Source organism: Mastigoproctus giganteus, chromosome 10 (genome assembly GCF_048544385.1).
Source record: "Mastigoproctus giganteus isolate SK-2022 chromosome 10, ASM4854438v1, whole genome shotgun sequence".
NCBI lineage: Eukaryota > Metazoa > Arthropoda > Arachnida > Uropygi > Thelyphonidae > Mastigoproctus > Mastigoproctus giganteus.
Genome location: NC_143584.1, coordinates 78,131,825 through 78,153,229, shown reverse-complemented (window position 1 = coordinate 78,153,229; position 21,405 = coordinate 78,131,825). Strand labels below are relative to the sequence as shown.

The following is a 21,405-nucleotide window of genomic DNA, read 5'->3' as shown; positions in this document are numbered from 1 at the left end:
CAAGGCCTTATACACCTCAATCAGATCACCTCGCAGGAGCCTACTCTCCAGGTGCTGAAATTTGCAGAATTAAATCTTTCTTGGTAAGAGCACCCCTTTTGATCACCTCACCGATCTTGCTGCCCTTCTTTGTACTTGTTTGTTATTTGGTTTTTAGGAGCATTAGCAACTAAGACCATATTGCTCTGAGATATGTGGTGGTCATTCCCTGACCTTTTCGCATCCTCCGTATTTGGTGGTCACGGGCTCGAACCCTGGTCTAATCAAGAAGCGTGTGCTATGCACTGCTGCTCCTACCCACCCGGCTACGGAGACGCCTGTACTTGTTCTAGCAACTCTACATCCTTCCTAAAATGACGCTTCCCAACTTGTGCACAGTACTCTTGGTGTGACCTGACCATTACCTTGATTATAATAAGATAATCACCTTCCTGTCCCAGCTAACAAAATCCCCATATATTATTGACAAGACTCCATGACCTGCCTTGCAGTCCATCTGCACTGCTGAGCAAACTTCATATTTGACTGCATGAACCACCAGGTCTTTTTCACTTTCCACTTCCCTGAGTGTAGCACCACATAGTTGGTATGTTTCTCTTTGGTTATTGCTACCCATATGCAGTAATTCGCATTTGTCAATGTTAAACTTCAGTTGCCACTTCTCAGTCCATTTGGCCAACTTTTCTAGATCCAGTTGGAGTAGCATACTGTCTTTACTATCGTTAACAACCCTGCCAACTTTTGTATCATCTGCAAACTTGGACATTAAGCCTGATATGCCTTCATCGATATCATTGATAAATACACAAAACAAAAATGGACCCAGCAGCGAACCCTGGAGAATTCCACTAATCACATTTGTCCATGAAGAGCAATGTCATTGATTACCACTCTCTATTGTCTCCCACTCAACCATCCCTTTATCCATTGAAGAAACTTACTCTTAATGCTGTACCTCTCCAATCTGTACAGCAGTCTTCCATGTGCAACAGTATCAAAAGCTTTCCTGAAATCCAAGTATATGATATCAAAATTATTTTTGGCATTCAGTTCCTTTGTGAGCACATTATAATATCCAATCAAATTGGTCAGACAAGACCTCCCTTTAACAAACCCATGTTGTGTCTTAAATATTACAGTCTTGTTTAGATGATCCTGCAATGCTTCTTTAACCAGTACCTCCATTATTTTCCCTGGAACACCAGTTAAACTAACAGGTCTATAGTAACTAGTGTCACCTTTTGAACCCCCCCTTTGTGAATTGGTGATACATTTTCACACCTCCAGTCCATAGGGACCTTCCCTGAGTCCAAGAAAGCTCTCGTAATTATGGCTAAACGTTTGCTTACTTCATTTCCTGCCTCTAATTCGGCCCTGGAAAGATTGTGCAAGGCTTAAGGGGTAGAATTTTTTTCAGCCTGGACTGTACTTGTTAACAGGAGAGATTGCTTCTACAGGGATGGGATACACTTAAATAGAAAGGGTGCAAGAATATTTGCTGATGCTATCGAGGCAGTGTTAGGTGGGTCGGAAAACTGCTAGCTTGGGGGGAGACAAAGACCAATAGATTGACAGTAGCCACTGGCAGAGGTGAAAGAGATTCTTGCACTGCTTCTATTAGAATGAGCAGAAGCCTGAAAAACAAGATGCATGATATTTCAGAGACTGCTGGGAGCCATTGCGGTACAAGTAAACACATGGGTTGTGTTAGGGTAGCTAAGAATAGAAACAGATGCAGGTATACTTGCGTGTACACCAATGCTAGGAGTTTAGTAAATAAATTTGATGAATTTGAGGTATTGCTCAAAACATCAAAGGCAGATGTTGTTGAGATATCAGAGACGTGGTGTTACACAGATATAAGGGATGCAGAACTGGAATTTGGGGAGTACAACGTCTACAGAAAGGATAGACAGGATAGGAAGGGGGGAGGGGTTATGCTATTAGTTAAGAAACATATAAAAACCAAGGAAGTGAAGCCAGTCGACATCGCTGGACAGTGCAGTGTTGAGTCAGTTTGGTGTGACATAAGTATTGGGAGATCAAAATTGAGAGTAGGAGTGAGCTATAGGCCTAATGACTCTGATGAGTATAATAAGAAACTGTACAGGGAAATAAAGTGGGCCAGTAAATCAGAGAGTCTTATAATGGGAGATTTTAATTTCCCAGATATTGACTGGAATTTGGGGGCTGGTCACTCACACACTAGCAGGGCTTTTGTGGATTTATTGGATGATTGTTTTCTACATCAGCATGTTCGGGAGGCAACTAGAGGGAGTAATACTCTTGATTTGATTATCAGCAGTGATTCTTCATGCATTAAGAATCTGCAGATGAATGAACCACTAGGTGGCAGTGATCACTGTGTGCTGAAGTGGGATTTACTCAAAGAGGTAACTACCATTAGGGGTAAAGGGAAGGGTTATTGCTTCCGTAAAGGCGACTACGATGGACTGAGAAGTATTTAAATTCTATACAGTGGGACCAACTGATGATGTTACCAAGAGCAAATTCAAAATGGGAAGCATTCAAAGAACTTATCTTGGAAGCTTCTAGACTTTACATACCAACTAAGAAATATTGTTCAAGGTTTAGGCCAAAATGGATGTTAGATGAACTAATGAGGCATATGGCAGAAAAGAAAAATGCATGGGATACTTACAAATTAACACATGACACAGAAGCCTATGATAGATACAAGTTGATATGCAACCAAGTTATAAAGGAGGTTAGGCAGGTGAAGGCAGATTACGAGAAATCCTTGGCAAGGGATGCAAAGAAAAACAGCAAAGAGTTCTTTACTTATGAAAACTCTAGAAGGAAGGGGATGAATCAGATTGGTCCACTTGATATTGATGAGTCAACTGTTGATGATCCTGCTCAGGTAGCTAACAAACTAAATGAATATTTTGCATCGACATTCACACATGAGGAATTATTCAGCGAGGGGTATGCCAGAGGTGTATTCAACTCTAGCAGTAAGCTACAGAATCTTGAAATAACTGGGAGTAAAGTGGAGGAGAAACTGTTGAAGATAAACACAAGAAAGGCACCCGGGGTGGATGGGATCTATCCAGTTATATTAAAGGAGGCAGCAAAGGAAGTAAGCAAACCCTTAGCCATAATTATGAGACCTTCCTTGGACTCAGCGGAGGTACCCATAGACTGGAAATGTGCAAATGTGACCCCAATTCACAAGGGAGGATCAAAGGCTGACACAAGTAATTATAGACCTGTGAGTTTAACTTCTGTTCCCAGAAAATTAATGGAGGCACTGGTTAAAGAAGCACTGCAGAATCATTTAGACAAGACTTCAGTTATAGCTCGGACACAGCATGGTTTTGTTAAGGGGAAGTCTTGCCTGACCAATTTGATTGGATACTATGATGCAGTCACAAAAGAACTGGATGCAGGGAATAGCTTTGATATTATATACTTGGATCTTAGAAAGGCTTTTGATACTGTTGCACATGGAAGACTGCTACACAAATTGGAGCAGTGTGACATTGGAGGCAAATTGCTGCTATGGATAAAAGGGTGGTTGAGGGGGAGAAGACAGAGAGTGGTAATCAATGGACACTGCTCATCGTGGACTAATGTTATTAGCGGAGTCCCTCAGGGCTCAGTGTTGGGTCCATTATTGTTTTCTGTATTTATAATGATATTGATGATGGTATATCAAGCTTAATGTCCAAGTTTGCAGACGATACAAAGGTTGGCAGGGTTGTCAAGGACACTACTGACACTATGCTGCTGCAACAGGATCTGGAAAGGTTGAGCAGATGGGCTGAGAGGTGGCTAATGAAGTTTAACATTGACAAATGTAAAGTATTACACATTGGAAACAGCAACCCCAGAGCAACGTATCAACTCTGTGGTACTACACTGACAGTGATAGAGAATGAAAGGGACTTGGGGGTGGTTGTGATTTGATTTGATTTGATTTAAGGATTCTTGGCGCAAGAGCTACTGCGGCTAAAATGCGCCTGTAAAATTTTATTTTATATAAGGGAGTGGTTGTGTAGGCAGATATGAAGTTCTCTGAGCAGTGCAGATGGGCTGCAAGAGTAGCTCATGGAGTATTGTCAATGATATACAGGAATTTTTCCAGCAGGGATAAGGAGGTGATTATTCCCTTGTATAAGGCAATGGTCAGGCCACACCTAGAGTACTGTATACAGGTCTGGAGGCCTCATTTCAAGACGGATGTAGAGCTGCTGGAACGAGTACAGAGAAGGGCAACAAGATTAATGAATGGAACAAAGGGGGTGCTCTTACGAAGAAAGGCTTAAGTTTTGCAAATTACAGTGTCTGGAGACTAGGCACCAGCGCGGTGATCTGATAGAGGTGTATAAAGCCTTGAATGGTTTGAACATGCTCAATGCTGATGGGATTCTTCCTCTAGCTCAGAATAATCACCTGAGAGGGCATAAATTCAAATTGAGGAAATAAGTTGATAGCCTAAATAAGAGGTTGATAGCCTAAATAAGTTTAAGGCTCAGCTGGACAGGTATTTTGAACGAACAGAGGGGTGAAGTGGAAGTGGGTTTTTTTTTTTTTTTTTTGGCTGATGCTGCATAAGCTTGCTTTTTTGCATCAAATGCTAATGCTAATGCTAATATAACTGAATAGATCCCGTCCACCCCAGGTAACTTCCTTATGTTTAACTTCAACAATTTCTCCTCCACTTTGCTCTCAGTTATTACAAAATCACTTAGCTTGCTGTTAGAGTTTGATAAATTTCTGGCATTCCCCTCATTGAATAACTCCTCATCTGTTATCTGTTCCATTCTAGATGGCTAATTTTTGAATTAGGTGGTGGGGGTCTTCTTGTTTGGTTTTTATAATGAATGTTGGTTTTATAGCTTACTTTTATCTCTCTTTCTCTCTCTTGTAGTGTCTTTATATAAATTATTTTGGGTGTATTTTCTATTTGTAAATTTTCACCGCAGAGCCTCTGGGGTTCAAATAAAAATAGCATTAGCATGGGCACATGATGCAAGAAAGAAGCTTATATAGCATCAGTCAAAAAAAAAAAAAAAAAAACACAAACACACACTCGCTCCAAATCTCTGTCTAGTTCTGCCTTAAATCTGTTTAAGCTATCAACCTTTACAACAACATATGGAATTTTGTTCAAGCAATCACCCACTCACTGGCTAAAGGAAAACTTCCACACATCTATCCTACAACTGTCTTTCTTCAATTTGAATTTATACCCTCTCAGGCGATTATTCTGAGCAACAGGAAGAATCTCATCAGCATTCACCATGCTCAAACCATTCAAGGCTTTATGCACCTCTATCAGATCTCCTTGCAGGTGCCTAGTCTACAAACACTGGAATTTGTAAAACTGAAGCCTTTTTTCGTTCCAACCCCTTGTTCCATTCACTAATCTTGTTGCCCTTCTCTGTAGTCATTCCAACAGCTATACATCGTTCTTAAAATGAGGCCTCCAGACCTGTGTACAATACTCAAGGGTTTTTTTTTTTTTTTTTTGGTAGTTGTTGGCGCATTGGCTTCTGTGGCTATAATGCACCTTCCAAGGTTTTTCCAGTACTTTGATCCAAGCCCAAGGCGAGAATCGAAGCCGCGACCTTTGGGTTGCCAGTACTCAAGAAGTGGCCTGACCACTGTCTTATACAAGGGGATAATCATCTCTTTACCCCTGCTAGAAAAATTCCTGTATATCAGTGGGTGGCCAACTTAATTTGTGATGCGATCTACTTTTTACTTTCAAAATGTGCAGTGATCTACCATCTCAAAAATTTCATTGCATGAGGTTAAAAAAGTTAATCAACATATATTGAAAAATGTTGTTTATAAATTTTAAAATTCAATACAATTCAAAATTCTTATTTTAAATTTATATGTATTTAAAATTTTAATTTATGCATTCCAAGTTTGTGTCTTCATGTCATCAGCCAAACCTTCAAAATCGGAGATATACTGTGATAAGGCCAACCGTTATTTGGTTTTTTTTTTTTTTTTTTTATGAGCATTAGCAACTAAGGCCATATTGCTCCGGGATATGCGGTGGTCATTCCCTGATCTTTCCGCAATCTTCGTATTTGGTGGTGACGGGCTCGAGCCCCGGTCTAATCAAGAATCGTGTGCTACGCACTGCTGCTCCTTCCCACCTGGCTACGGAGGCGCCCAAGGCCAACCGTAAAAAATCTTCCGTATGCAAGTCCGTAAGAGCACAGTGATTCTTTGTCTTTGTTTGTTTCAAATACGAAAAGGCCGATTCACACAGACATATGGAACCAAAACAAGAATTTAAAAGTTCACTGCATTTTTTTTACATTCGTGTACTTTTCTCGGCAAACATATTTCCAAAAGTCTGCTTCTGATGATCTGGCTTTTAGGAAGATATTTTTTCGCAATTAATAATTTCATTTTCAAGTAATATTTTCTCCATGTGAAAAATCATAACGATTTTTCCTGAAATTTGTTTCATATCTAAGTGGACATTAAATGGATATGTAATGTATTGAACAATGTCTTCAATCGTTTTAAAATCACTGATTCTGGTTTCAAAATCATCCACAACATTCTCAATTTCAGAAACATAATTCTCACTATTAAATTCAAAAACGTGATATTTTCGCAAATGATCTTGCATATTTGCAAAATGGTCGATTTTTTTTTTCTTTGAGATCCTTAGCCATTGCCAAAAATTGATATTTATATACAGAAATTCTAATCATGTCACCCACATTTTTATTTTTTCCTTGTAATTCCAAATTCAGATCACTTAATTTACTGGCAAAATCTGCCAAAAAGCCAGATCACACAACCACTCCGTATCTTGTAGCTGCTGATAATCATCTCCCCTTTAATCAACCAATTTTTTAATTTCATTCAGCAAATTTCGAAATCTCTGTAGCAACTTACTCTGACTTAGCCACATCACATCTGTGTGTAATATCAGATCTGGTTCTTTTTCATCGAGTTGCATTTTGAAAAGTCTCTTTTGAAGAGATTGTCCTCTGATGGAATTCACGATTTTGAAAGCGATGTCCATAACACTTTTAATATTTAATCTTTTGCTGGCTAACACTTGTTGGTGGATGATACAGTGGTAACTCAAAATCTGGGAATTCATCATCCTTTTGGCTCAATGCGATGAATCAATTAAGGTTCCCCGTCATTGGGGCAGGTTTCTGATACGAGCTTAAATAGTGGTAATTTAATTTAATTTTTTCATTAAAATGTTTGAATGAGTTAAAGACATCAAGGCCTCTAGTTCTTTCTTTTAATGAAACCATACCGAGCAGTTCTTTCTAGTGGCAGAATAATCAAAAAACATGCCAACAAAAATAAGCAACTGAGCTGTATCACTGACGTCTGTAGATTCATCCAGTTGTAAAGAAAAGGACACATAATTAGCAATATCAGCACGCAATTGTGTTGATATAAAATCCCCCATTATAAGACACGTTGATTTACTGGCCCACTCTATTTCTCTGTACAATTGCTCATTATACTCATCAGATGCATTAGGCCTATAACATACTCTCATTTTTCCTTTCCCAGTGATTATGTCACACTAAACAGACTCGACATTGCATTGTCCACCAACGCCAATTGGATGGACTTCCTCAGATTTTATGTGTTTCTTAACTAACAGCAAACCCCTCCTCCCTTTCTGTCCTATCTATGCTTTCTGTACACATTGTACTCCCCAAATTCCAATTCTGTACAGCTTATGTCTGTGTGACACCACGTCTCTGATATCCCAACAATATCTGCCTTGACTAGCACTTCAAGCTCATCAAATTTATTAACTATACTCCTAGCATTGGTGTACATGAAGTATATATGCATTTGTTTCTACTCTTAGTTATCCTAACACAGCCCATGTATTTACTTGTTCCACTATGATTCCCAGCAGTCCTGGAAATCCCCATTGCTTTGCTTTTCAGGCTGCTGCTCAATTGCATTTCAATAGAAGCAGCACAAGAATCACTTTCACCTCTGCCAGTAGCTACTGTTAATCTTTAAATCCATGTATCCCCCTGCAAGCTACCATTTTTCCGACCCACCTAACTCTGCCTCGATAGCATCAGCAAATATTCTTGCACCCTTTCCATTTAAGTGTATCCCATCGCTGCAGAAGCAGTCTCTCCTGTTAACAAGCACAGACCAGGCTGAGAAAAATTCTACCCTTTGAGCCTTGCACAATCTCTTCAGGGCCGAATTGATCGAGAAGGCTCTCATCATATACTCCCTCCTATCGTGTCTGGGCAAAATTGCAGACACTTTCAAATTCAACCCTAACTCATGGCTTGTTTTCAACATTGACCTGTACTTGTTAAGAAATTCCGCCAGTCTCCTATTCTTAATATCTTTAGTGCCAACATATACAACAATACACCCTTTGTGCACTTAAAAGATTATATTTGCTGCACACCATCATCAACCTTTGCCCCTGATAGACATACTCTGGTCCTCTTCCACCTATCCTTTTTTGCACAATATAGTAGTAGTGGCATGTGATGCAAGAAAGCAAGTGTATGAGCTTATGCAGCATCAGGCCAAAAAAAAAAAAAAAAATCACACCATTCCCTCCAAATGCCTGTCCAGTTCCTCCTTAAATTTATTCAACCTATCGACTTCCACAACGACAGATGGAAGTTTGTTCCAGCAATTAACCACCCGCTGGCAAAAGGCAAATTTCTGCACATCTATTCTACATCTGTCTTTTCTTAATTTGAATTTATGGCCCCTTAGGGTCATAATCTGAACAAGTGGAAGGATCCCATCAGAATTCAGCGTGCTCAACCCATTCAAGGCCTTATACACCTCAATGAGATCACCGCGCAGGTGCGTAGTCTCCAGCCACTGCAATTTGTAGAACTTAAGTTCCCCGTTTCCCTGACAACAGAGTTGCCGACAACAACTCGTTCCTTTGGGACCATCAGATTCTGCCTTGGGGAAATTTGCTGTGTTGCTTGACGTTGAAGTGCAAGCTCTGGCAATTAGTCAGTTAGTTATTTGGTTTTTAGGAGCATTAGCAACTAAGGCCATATTGCTCCAGGATATGCGGTGGTCATTCCCTGACCTTTCCGCATCCTCCGTATTTGGTGGTGACGGGCTCAAACCCCGGTCTAATCAAGAAGCGTGTGCTACGCACTGCTGCTCCTTCCCACATGGCTATGGAGACGCAGCTCTGGCAATAATGAGGCAACTTGCAAATGAAACAGCTGGAGTTTAAGTTGGTGTCTTTTGCACATACTGGATATTTTCAATGTCATTCTTCATGTTAAAACTTATCCAGAATAACCAAGCACTAAATTCAACTCTCCAACTGTTGCATTTACAATTTTTGAAAATGTAGAGGGTGACCAATCAGTTAATACTAATTGCCATACGGCACCACCAAGTAATGGAAACAAAGTAGCAGGGTGACTTCATATATGGCACAGTGTGCAGTTCCATAATACACAGCTTCACATGCCTTTTAACAAACAGGTAGTTAAAGCTGGCTTTGTTGCTGCAGTTCTCAACTGCTGCAACACCTAGTGTTACAACCCCGAAACTGATTTGTGGCTTTCACATCTTCAGCCCTTAAGAAAACATTCAAAGGTTGTTACTTTCATTTCTGGCAATGAGATGAAAGATACTGTGGCATACTGTTTTCACCAGCTCTACACAGAGGATGTCTCACCTGATGACACACTGGTCAACAGCATAACACTACATTTTTAACCAGGTATATCTCTGAAATGTCTATTACAATCTGTGTTTCATTTCAACAACCATCCCATATTTTTTATTTATTTATTTCAAATGTTTTATATCTTAAATGGAATATTTCCATTCAAGGCATTTGAAATTTCATTGCAAAAGGGGAAGTCGTAAAAATGTTTGTAATCAATAGTATTACTTGATTAATTAAAACAATCATAAATGACTGTGTGGTGCTCTTAATATATTTTAACAGTATTAAAATATATATTTATACTTCCCTGCCAAATGAAATATTACATTTAGATGAAAGAAAAGCCTTTTATGTTGTAATCTAGTAGGCATATAATAGTGTCAATTTTCCATATATTTAGGAAACGTATAAACAGATATAATGGGAGCAAATCAAATTGTAGAATTTCATAATAATACCATTAATTAATACATTTAATAAATAAAAATTAAATTAAATTAAAAATAAATTTAAAAAATAAAAATTCAAGAGTTTTATAAGCTCTTTAAATTATACCTTAAATTATCATGTCTTGAAAACAAAGTTGAAAATTCGACTGATCGCTGTTGAAGTTCCACATTCATATTTCCACCAAACACATCAATAATTTTTTTCACTCTTCTAAAAACAATAAATGAAATGATATTAAGTATGAAGAAGAAGTACATATAAACAGAAAGATATAAGAAATCATTCAACTATATTTTAGTAAAAAAAATTGCCATTCATTAATAAAGTCTTCAACCACTTATTTATAATAACCACTCACTAGATAAGACTATCTTATTACAGCTGTCAGAAGGGGATATCTCATTCAAAATGATAATTCTCATTCCAATTACACTCCAGCTTTATACAGTGTCCCCTCTGGTATGTCTTTCAAAAAAAAAAAAAAAAATCATCATCATCTAATACTATTATATTAGTTGGTGTACAGTTTCATATGACACTATGAATTAGTCATCCTTGACTCTTAACCTTCCATTGACTATTAATCTCCTTGCTATTCTATTTCCCATAAGATCTTTAGCCCTAGCCAGAGTAATCCTTTTCCTCTAATGCTTAATTAAAATCATCAATCCACCTTAACTGTGGGGTCTGCCTCTAAGCATTATGATTCATTTTTGCTTTGAAGTTTGATGGGCATACATAATTGTATGCCCATTCCCCTTTTTATCCCTTATTTCCTCATTTGAAATATGGGCTACCACTGTTTTCATCATCAGTTCCATTTATTTTTCTAAAATGTCTTGCTTCTGAAAAAGAAATGTTAAAATTTTTATAAATTCCTTTATATTTTTATCCAGGTCTCAGCTCTGAATTTCAAGCCTATTTTAGGTTAAAATAGGCTTAAAATTCATTAGCATTAGCAGACGATTATTATTATTATTGTTATTTTTGGTTTTTAGAAGCATTAGCAACTAAGGTGATATTGCTCAGGGATATGCGGTGGGCATTCCTGACCTTTCCAGATCCTCCATATCTGGTGGTGACGGGCTCGAACCCTGGTCTAATCAAGAAGCGTGTGCTACGCACTGCTGCTCCTTCCCACCTGGCTATGGAGGTGCATTAGCAGACGAATATGATGCAAGAAAGCAAGCTTATACAGCATCAGCCAAAATAAAAAAAAAACACACTTCAAATTCACTGATCCATTTTTTCCAAATGTTTGTCTAGTTCTGCCTTGAATTTATTTAAGCGATCAACTTCCACAACAACAGATGGAAGTTTGTTCCAGCAATCATCTACCTGCTGGCAAAAGGAATATTTCTGCACTTCTATTATAAAACTATCTTTCCTCATTTTTAATCTACGCCGCCTCAGGTTTGTAATCTGAGCAAGAGGAAGAATCCCAACAGCATTGGTGTTGGGATTCCAGGACTGCTGGGTCATAGTGGAACAAATAAATACATTGGCTGTCTTAGGTTAGCATTAGTAGAGGCATATGATATGAGAAAGCAAGCTTGTGCAGCATCAGTCAAAAAAAAAAAAAAAAACGCTCCCATTGCACCCCTCAATTCGTTCTAAATGTCCAGCTCAGCCTTAAATTTATTTAGGCTATCAACTTCCACAACAAAGGATGGAAGTCTGTTCCACCAACCAACTACCTGCTGGCTAAAGGCAAACTTTCACACATCTATCCTACATCTGTCTTTTCTCAATTTGAATTTATGCCCTCTCAGGTGATTATTCTGAGCAAGAGGAAAAATCCCATCAGCACTGAGCATGCTCAAACCATTCAATGCTTTATACACCTCAATCAGATTACATCGTAGGTGCCTAGTCTCAAAATTTAAGCCTATCTTCGTAAGAGCAAACCTTTGTTTCATTCCCTAGTCTTGTTGCCCTTCTCTGTACTTGTTCCAGCAGCTCTACATCCTTCTTAAAATGAGGCCTCCAGACCTGTATCTAGTACTCAAGGTGTGGCCTGACCATTGCCTTATACAAGGGGATAATCACCTCCTTATCCCTGCTAGAAAAATTCCTGTATATCATTGACAAGACACTATGAGCTACTCTTGCAGACCATCTTCACTGCTCAGAAAACCTCATATCTGACTGCACAATTAACCCCAGGTCCTTTTCGTTCCCTACCACTGTCAGCGTAGTACCATGGAGTTGATATGTCACTCTGGGGTTACTGCTTCCCATATGTAGTACTTTACATTTGTCAATGTTAATCTTCATTTGCCACCTCTCAGCCCATCTGCTCAACTTTTCTAGATCCTATTGCAGCAGCGTACTGTCATTAGTGTCCTTAACAATCCTGCCAACCTTCATATCATCTGCAAACTTGACATTAAGCTTGATATACCATCATCAATATCATTTATAAATACAGAAAACAACAATGGACCCAACATTGAACCCTGAGGGACCCCACTGATAACATTAGTCCACAATGAGCAATGTCCATTGATTACCACTCTCTCTCTTCTCCCACTCAACTCCCTTTATCCATAGCAGCAATTTCCTTCCAATGCCACACTGCTCCAATTGGTTCACCAGTCTTCCATGTGCAACAGCATCAAAAGTCTTTCTAAGATCCAAATATATGATATCAAAGTTATTCCCTGCATTCAGTTCCTTTGTGACCATATCATAGTATCCAATCAAACTGGTCAGGCAAGACTTTCCCTTAACAAAACCATGCTGTGTGCGATTGCTTTTTTTTTTTTTTTTTTTTTTTTTTGATTTGGTAGTTGTTGGCGCATCGGCTTCTGTGGCCATATTGCACCTCCCAAGGTTTTTGCAGTACTTTGATCCAAGCCCGAGGCGGGAATCGAACCCGCGACCTTTGGGTTGCCGGGCTGTGTGCGAGCTAAAACTGAAGTCTTGTCTAGATGATCTTGCAGTGCTTCTTTAACCAATGCCTCCATTAATTTTCCCAAGAGTAGGAACAGGTGCATATATACTTGCATGTACACCAATGCTAGGAGTATATTTAATAAATTTGTTGAGCTTGAAGTGCTTCTCAAGACATCAAAGGCAGATATTGTTGGGATATAAGAGGTATGGTGTCAAACAGTTATAAGCAGTGCAGAATTGGAATTTGGGGAGTACAATGTGTACAGAAAGCATAGACAGGATAGGAAGGGAGAAGGGGTTATGCTATTAGTTAAGAAACACAAAATCTAAGGAAGTGCATCCAATTGATGTTGGTGAACAATGCGGTGTTGAGTCTGTTTGGTGCGAAATAAGAACTGGGAAAGGAAAAATGAGAGGAAGTGTGGCTTAGAGGCCTAATTAATCTGAGGAGTATAATGAGAAATTGTACAGAGAAATAGAGTGGGCCAGAATGCCTTATAATGGGAGATTTTAACTTTCCAGATATTGACTGGAACTTGTGAATTGATCACTTGCACCTAGCAAGACTTTTATGGATTTATTGGATGACTGTTTTTCTACAGCAACATGTCCAAGAGGCAGCCACAGGGAATAATACTCTTGATTTGATTATCAGCAGTGCTTATTCATGCATTAAGAATTAAGTCACTGGGTGACAGTGATCAAAATGTACCGATGTGGGAATTACTTAAAGATGTAACTACAATCAAGGCTAAAGGGAAGGGCTTTTACTTTCGTAAAGGTGACTACAGAGGTCTCGGACAGTTTTTAAATTCTGTACAGTGGAGTCAACTGATAATGTTACCAATGTTATATCTAAATGAGAAGCCTTCAGGGACTTAATTTTGGAGGCTACTAGGCTTTTCATTCCAATTAAGAAATACTGTTCAAGATTTACGCCTAATAGTAGTAGTAGTGGCATGTGATGCAAGAAAGCAAATGTATGAGCTTATGCGGCATCAGCCAAAAAAAAAAAAAAAAAAAAATCACACCATTCCCTCCAAATGCCTGTCCAGTTCCTCCTTAAATTTATTCAACCTATCAACTTCCACAACAGATGGAAGTTTGTTCCAGCAATTAACCACCCGCTGGCTAAAGGCAAATTTCCACACATCTATTCTACATCTGTCTTTTCTTAATTTGAATTTATGCCCCCTTAGGTTCGTAATCTGAACAAGTGGAAGGATCCCATCAGAATTCAGCGTGCTCAACCCATTGATGGCCTTATACACCTCAATCAGATCACCACGCAGGTGCCTAGTCTCCAGCCACTGCAATTTGCAGAACTTAAGCCTCTCTTGATAAGAGGATCCCTTCATTCCCCTCACCAATCTTGTTGCCCTTCTCTGTACACGCTCAAGTAAATCTACATCCTTCCTAAAATGAGGGATCCAGACCTGTATGCAGTACTCAAGGCGTGGCCCGACCATTGCCTTATACGGAGGGATAATCACCTCCTTTTCCCTGCTAGCAAAATTCCTATATATCATTGACAAAACCCCATGACCTGCCCTGGCAGCCTGTCTGCATTGCTCAGAAAACTTCATATCTGACTGCACAATTACTCCTAGGCCTTTTTCATTTTCTACCACCTTAAGTGTAGTACCACACAGTTGGTACGTTTCTCTGGGGTTACTTCTACCCATATGCAGTACTTTGCATTTGTCAAGGTTAAACTTCAGTTGACACTTCTTAGCCCATCTGCCCAAATTATCTAGATCCTGTTGCAGTAGCACACTGCCATTACTGTCATTAACAACCCTGCCAATCTTTGTATCATCTGCAAACTTCGACACTAAGCCTGATATACCTTCATCAATATCATTGATAAGTATACAAAACAACAGTGGACCCAACACCGAACCCTGTAGAACTCCACTAATAACATTAGTCCAAGAAGAGCAGCACCCATTTATTACCACCCTCTGTCTTCTCGCACTTAACCATCCTTTTATCCATTGTAGCAACTTACCCTTAATACCATTCTGCTCCAATTTGTACAATAGTCTTCCATGTGCAACAGTGTCAAAAGCTTTCCTGAAATCCAAATATATGATATCAAAATTATTTTTTGCATCCAGTTCCTTTGTAACCACATCATAATATCCTATTAAATTTGTCAGACAAGACTTTCCCTTAACAAACCCATGCTGTGTCTGAACTATTGCTGCAGTCTTGTCTAGATGATCCTGCAATGCATTTTTAAACAGCGACTCTATTATTTTACCCGGAAGAGAAGTTAAACTAACCGGTCTGTAAATATTCGTGTCACCTTTTGATCCCCCTTTGTGAATTGGGGATACATTTGCACATCTCCAGTCTGTGGGAACCTCCCCCGAGTCCAAGGATGCTCTCATAATTATGGCTAAGGGTTTGCTTAGTTGCTTTGCCGCCTCCTTTAATATAACTGGATAGATCCCATCCACCCCAGGTGCTTTTCTTACGTTTAACTTCAACAGTTTCTCTTCCACTTTGCTCTCAGTTATTACAAAATCATTAAGTATCCTGCTACAATTTGATAACCTTCTGCCATTTTCAAACCTTAATAATTCCTCATGTGTGAATGTAGATGCAAAATACTCATTCAGTTTGTTTGCTATCTGAGCAGGATCATCAACAGTCGAACCATCGATGTCAAGTGGACCAATCAGATTCATCCCCTTCCTTTTAGAGTTTATATAAGTAAAGAAATCCTTGCTGTTTTTCTTAGCATCTTTTGCCAAGAATTTCTCGTAATCTGCCTTCACCTGCTGAACCTCCTTTGTGAGCTGATTACAGATTAACTTATATCTGCCATAGGCTTCTGAGTCGCTTGATAATTTATATGTATCCAATGCATTTTTCTTCTCTGTTACGAGTCTCATTAGTTCATTTGATAACCAAAACCTAAACCTTGAACAATATTTGTTAATAGGTATGAAACTTTTAGTAGCATCCACGATTAATTCCTTGAATGCTTCCCACTTAGAATTTACTGTTGGTAACATCGTCAGTTGATCCCACTGTACAGAATTTAAAAACTGTCGGAGACCACTGTACTCGCCTTTACGGAAGCAAAAACCCTTTCCTTTACCCCTGATGGTAATTAAATCTTTAAGTAAATCCCACGTCAGTACACTGTGATCACTGCCACCTAGTGGTTCTTTTATCTGCAAATTCCTAATACATGAATGATCACTGCTGATAACCAGATCAAGAGTATTACTTTCTCTGGTTGCCTCTCGAACATGCTGCTGCAGAAAACAATCATCCAATAAATCCACAAAAGTCTGACTAGTGTGTGAGTGCCCAACCCACAAGTTCCAGTCAATATCTGGGAAGTTATAATCCCGCATTATAAGACATTCCGATTTACTAGCCCATTCTATTTCTCTGTACAATTGTTCATTGTACTCATTTGAGTCATTAGGCCTATAACACACTCCTACTGTTATTTTTGCTTTCGCAGTGCTTATGTCACACCAAACTGACTCAACAGTGGATGTCAGATGAATTAATGAGGATTGTGGCAGAGAAGAAGTATGTATGGGATGCATATAAAGGATCAGGAGACACAGAAGTCTATGGCAGGTATAAACTAATCTGTAATCAAGTCACAAAGGAGGTTAGGCAGGCAAAAGCAGATTACAAGAAATCTTTGGCAAAGGATGCAAAGAAAAACAGCAAAGAGTTCTTTACTTATGTAAACTCTAGAAGGAAAGGGATGAATCAGATTGGACCACTTAACATAGATGGGTTGACTATTGATGATCATGCTCAGGTAGCTGATAAACTGAATGAGTATTTTGCATCTACATTCCCACGAGGAGTTATTCAATAAGGGGAGTGCTAGAAGTTTATCAAACTCTATCAGGAAGCTAAGTGATTTTGTAATAACTGAGGGCAAAGTGGAGGAGAAACTGTTGAAGTTAAATTTAAGGAAGGCACCTGGGGCAGATGGGATCTATCTAGTTATATTAAAGGAAGCAGCAAAGGAAATAAGCAAACTCTTACCAATAATTATGAGAGCTTCCTTGAACTCTGGGAAGGTTACCATGGACTGGAGGTGTGCAAATGTATCAGCAATTCACAAAGGCAGTTCAAAAGGTGACACAAGTAAATGCAGACCACTAAGTTTAACTTGTGTTCTGGGGATAATAATGTAATCACTGGTTAAAGAAGCATTGCAGGATCATCTAGAGAAGACTGCAGTAATAGTTCAGACACAGCATGGGTTTGTTAAAGGGAGGTCTTATCTGACTAATTTGATTGGATACTATGATGTGGTCACAAAGGAAATGAATGCCAAAAATAATTTTGATATCATATTCTTGGATTTCAGTAAAGCTTTTAATACTGTTGCACATGGAAGACTGCTGTACAAACTGAAGCGGTATGGCATTAAGGGTAAGTTGCTAAAATGGATAAAGGGATGGTTGAGTGGGAGATGACAGAGAGTGGTAATCAATGGACACAGCTCTTTGTGGACAAATGTTATTAGTTGAGTTTCCTAGGGTTCGATGTTGGCCACATTGTTTTGTATATTTATAAATGATATTGATGAAGGTATATCAGGTTTAATGTCCAAGTCTGCAGATGATACAAAGGTTGGCAGGATTGTTAACGACAGTAAAGACAGTATGCTACTCTGACTTGATCTAGATAATTTGGGCAAATGGGCTGAGAAGTGGCAACTGAAGTTTAACATTGACAAATGCAAAGTACTGCATACGGCAATAACCGTAGAGAAACATACCAACTGTTTGGTACTGCACTCAGGGAAGTGGAAAGTGAAAAAGACCTGGGGGTAATTGTGAAGTCAAATATGAAGTTCGCTGAGCAGTGCAGACGGGCTGTCAGGGCAGATCATGGAGTCTTGTCAATGATATATAGGAATTTTGCTAGCAGGGACAGGGAGGTGATTATCCTGTAATATAAGGCAATGGTCAGGCCACATCTAGAGTACTGTGCACAGGTCTGGAGGATTCAATTTAGGAAAGATGTAGAGTTGCTAGAACGAGTACAAAGAAGGGCAACAAGGTGAGGGGATTGGTGAGGGGAACAAAGGGGTGCACTTACCAAGAAAGGCTTAAATTCTGAAAATTGCAGCACATGGAGAGTAGGCACCTGCAAGGTGATCTGACTGAGGTGTATCAGGCCTTGAATGGGTTGAGCAAGCTGAATGCTGATGGGATTCTTCCTCTTGCTCAGACTAAGAACCTGTGGGGGGCACGGTCTCAAATTGAAGAAAGATAGTTGTAGAATAGATGTGTGGGAATTTGCCTTTAGCCAGCGGGTATTTGATAGGTGGAACAGGCTTCCATCTTTTGTTGTGGAAGCTGATTGCCTAAATAAATTAAGGCTGATCTGGATATGCATTTGGAGAATGGAGGGGTGAAATCGGAGTGTTTTTTTTTTTTTGGCTGATATGCTGCATAATCTTGCTTTCTTGCATCATATGTCTCTACTGATGCAAATGCTAATATGTAAATATATGTATAATAACAATAGAGAAATACTGCAGAAGAAAGTCGATCAAAGACAAAGCATAAAAGTCATTTTTATACATCCGATTGCTTACCATAATTTAAAACAAAGTATTATATCATTGAAATAAATATCCTGGATGCCAAGTCAGCATTCTGATGGGCTTATATGTGGAGTTGAGGAACAGATTGATGCCTTCAAAAAAAATTAAAAGGAAGTACAATTCAAGCCTTGAGTCATCCAGCACAATGTTGGAGACTACATTCATTCAATTTAAGACACATCAAGATCTTCCATGGCAGAGTGTTCTGGTCCAACAGGAGGCGCTATTAGTCAGTGATTGTGAGAGAAACAGAAAATATGCTTTGTAAAAAGGACAGATTGAAATAGGACCAAGGTATGTCTGCCAGTCCATGGGTACCTCTCCTGAGCCCAAAGAAGCTCCAAAGAGAGCGCCCAAAGAAGCTCTCTCTTTGGAGCTTCTTTGGACTCAGAACTCTAATTATGGCTAAGGGTTTGCTTACTTCCTTTGTTGCCTCCTTTAATATAACTGGATTCCACCCACCCCCAGGTGCCTTTCTTGTGTTTCGCTTCAACAATTTCTCCTCCACTTTATTCTCAGTTATTACAAGATTATCTAGCTTACTGCCAGAGTTGAATACACCTCTGGCATTCCCCTCCCTGAATAACTCCTCATGGGTGAATGTCGATGCAAAATATTCATTTAGTTTGTTAGCTACCTGAGTACGATCATCAACAGTTGAACCATCGATATCAAATGGACCAATCAGATTTTTCCCCTTCCTTCTAGAGTTTATATAAATAAAGAACTCTTTGCGGTTTTCCTTTGCATCCTTTGCCAAATGTTTCTCGTAATCTGCCTTCGCCTGCCTAACCTCCTTTGTAACTTGGTTACAGACCAGCTTATATCTATCATAGGCTTCTGTGTCACATGTTAATTTATATGTATTCCATGCATTTTTCTTCTCTTTCACATGTCTAATTAGTTCATCTGACATCCATTTAGGCCTAAATCTTGAACGATATTTCTTTGTTGATATGAAAAGCCTAATAGCTTCCAAAATTAATTCTTTGAATGCTTCCCATTTTGAATTTGCTGTTGGTAACTTCACCAGTTGGTTCCACCGTATAGAATTTAAATACGGTCTCAGACCACTGTAGTCACCTTTACGAAAGCAAAAACCCTTCCCTTTACCTTTGATGGTGGTTACCTCTTTGAGTAATTCCCACTTCAGCACACTGTGATCCCTGCCACATAGTGGTTCCTTTATCTGCAGATTCTTGATGCATGAAAAATCACTTCTTCTTCTTCTTTGGTCCTTAGCTGGCAGCTGGGGGAGGCGGTTGGCCACGCAACCAGTATGCTGCTGTAGGTGCCGCAGGGTTCCGGACTTGCTCTGTGATGTTCTTCCAAATCACTACTGATAATCAGATCAAGAGTATTACTCCTTCTAGTTGCCTCCCGTAAATCCGCAAAATCTGTAAATCCAATAAATCCACAAAAGCCTTGCTAGTGTGTGAGTGACCAACCCACAAATTCCAGTCAATATCCGGGAAATTAAAATCCCCCCATTATAAGACACTCTTATGTACTGGTTAGTTAGTTAGTTATTTGATTTTTAGGTGCATTAGCAACTAAGGCCATATTGCTCCGGGATATGCAGTGGTCATTCACTGACCGTTCTGCATCCTCTGTATTTGGTGGTGACGGGCTCGAACCCCAGTCTAATCAAGAAGCGTGTGCAACGCACTGCTGCTCCTTCCCACCTGGCTACGGAGGCGCCTCTAATTTACTGGCCCACTATTTCTCTGCACAATTGCTCATTATACTCATCAGATTCATTAGGTCTATAACACACACCTACTCTCATTTTTCCTTTCCCAGTGCTTATGTCACATCAAACAGACTCAACATTGCATTGTCCACCCACATCAATTGGATGCACTTCTTAGATTTTATGTGTTTCTTAACTAACAGCATAACCCCTCCTCCCTTCCTGTCCTGTCTATCCTTTCTGTACACATTGTACTCCCCAAATTCCAGTTCTGCACTGCTTATGTCTGTGTGACACCATGTCTCTGATACCCCAACAATATCTATCTTTGATGTCTTGACTAGCACTTGAAGCTCATCGAATTTATTAACTATACTCCTAGCACTGGTGTTTCCGACCAGACTAGCCAGGTGGGTAAAGTGCCTGCCTGTCAACCCAAAGGTTGTGGGTTTGAATCCCGCCTCGGGCTTGGATCAGGGTAGAAAAATGCAAAAACCTTGGGGGGTTCAATATGGCCTCGGAACCCGATGCGCCAACAACTAACAAAAAAAAAAAAAAAAAAAAAAAGAAAAAAAGCATTGGTGTTCATGCACCTGTTTCTACTCTTCCATTCTTAGTTACCCTAACACAGCCCATGCATTTACTTGTTCCACTATGACTCCCAGCAGTCCTGGAAATTCCCATTGCCTTGGTTTCCAGGCTGCTGCTCAATTGCATTTTGATAGAAGTAGTGCAAGAATCACTTTTACCTCTGCCAGCAGCTACTGTTAATCTATTAGTCCGTGTATCCACCCAAGCTAGCAGTTTTTCGACCCACCTAACTCTGCCTCGATAGCATCAGCAAATATTCTTGCACCCTTTCTATTTAAGTGTATCCCACTTCGCAGAAGCAGTCTCTTCTGTTAACAAGCACAGACCAAGCTGAGAAAAATTCTATCCTTTGAGCCTTGCACAATCTCTCCAGGGCAGAATTGATCGAGAAGGCTCTCATCATATACTCCCTCCTATTGTTTGTTTGTTTGGGCAGAATTGCAGACACTTTCAAATTCAACCCTAACTCATGGCTTTTTTTCAGCATTGTCTTGTACT

At 39.5% G+C, this 21,405-nt stretch overlaps 1 protein-coding gene across 1 annotated transcript in view; it reads right to left on the bottom strand.

Moving 5' to 3' along the window:
• The window catches only part of LOC150079103 (AP-1 complex subunit gamma-1-like), a 650,293-nt gene that overhangs the window by 132,277 nt on the left and 496,611 nt on the right, over positions 1–21,405 (bottom strand). Inside the window, 1 exon segment of the mRNA XM_090383609.1 lies at positions 10,223–10,327. Within this exon segment, the coding sequence (XP_090239735.1) occupies positions 10,223–10,327 (105 nt within the window).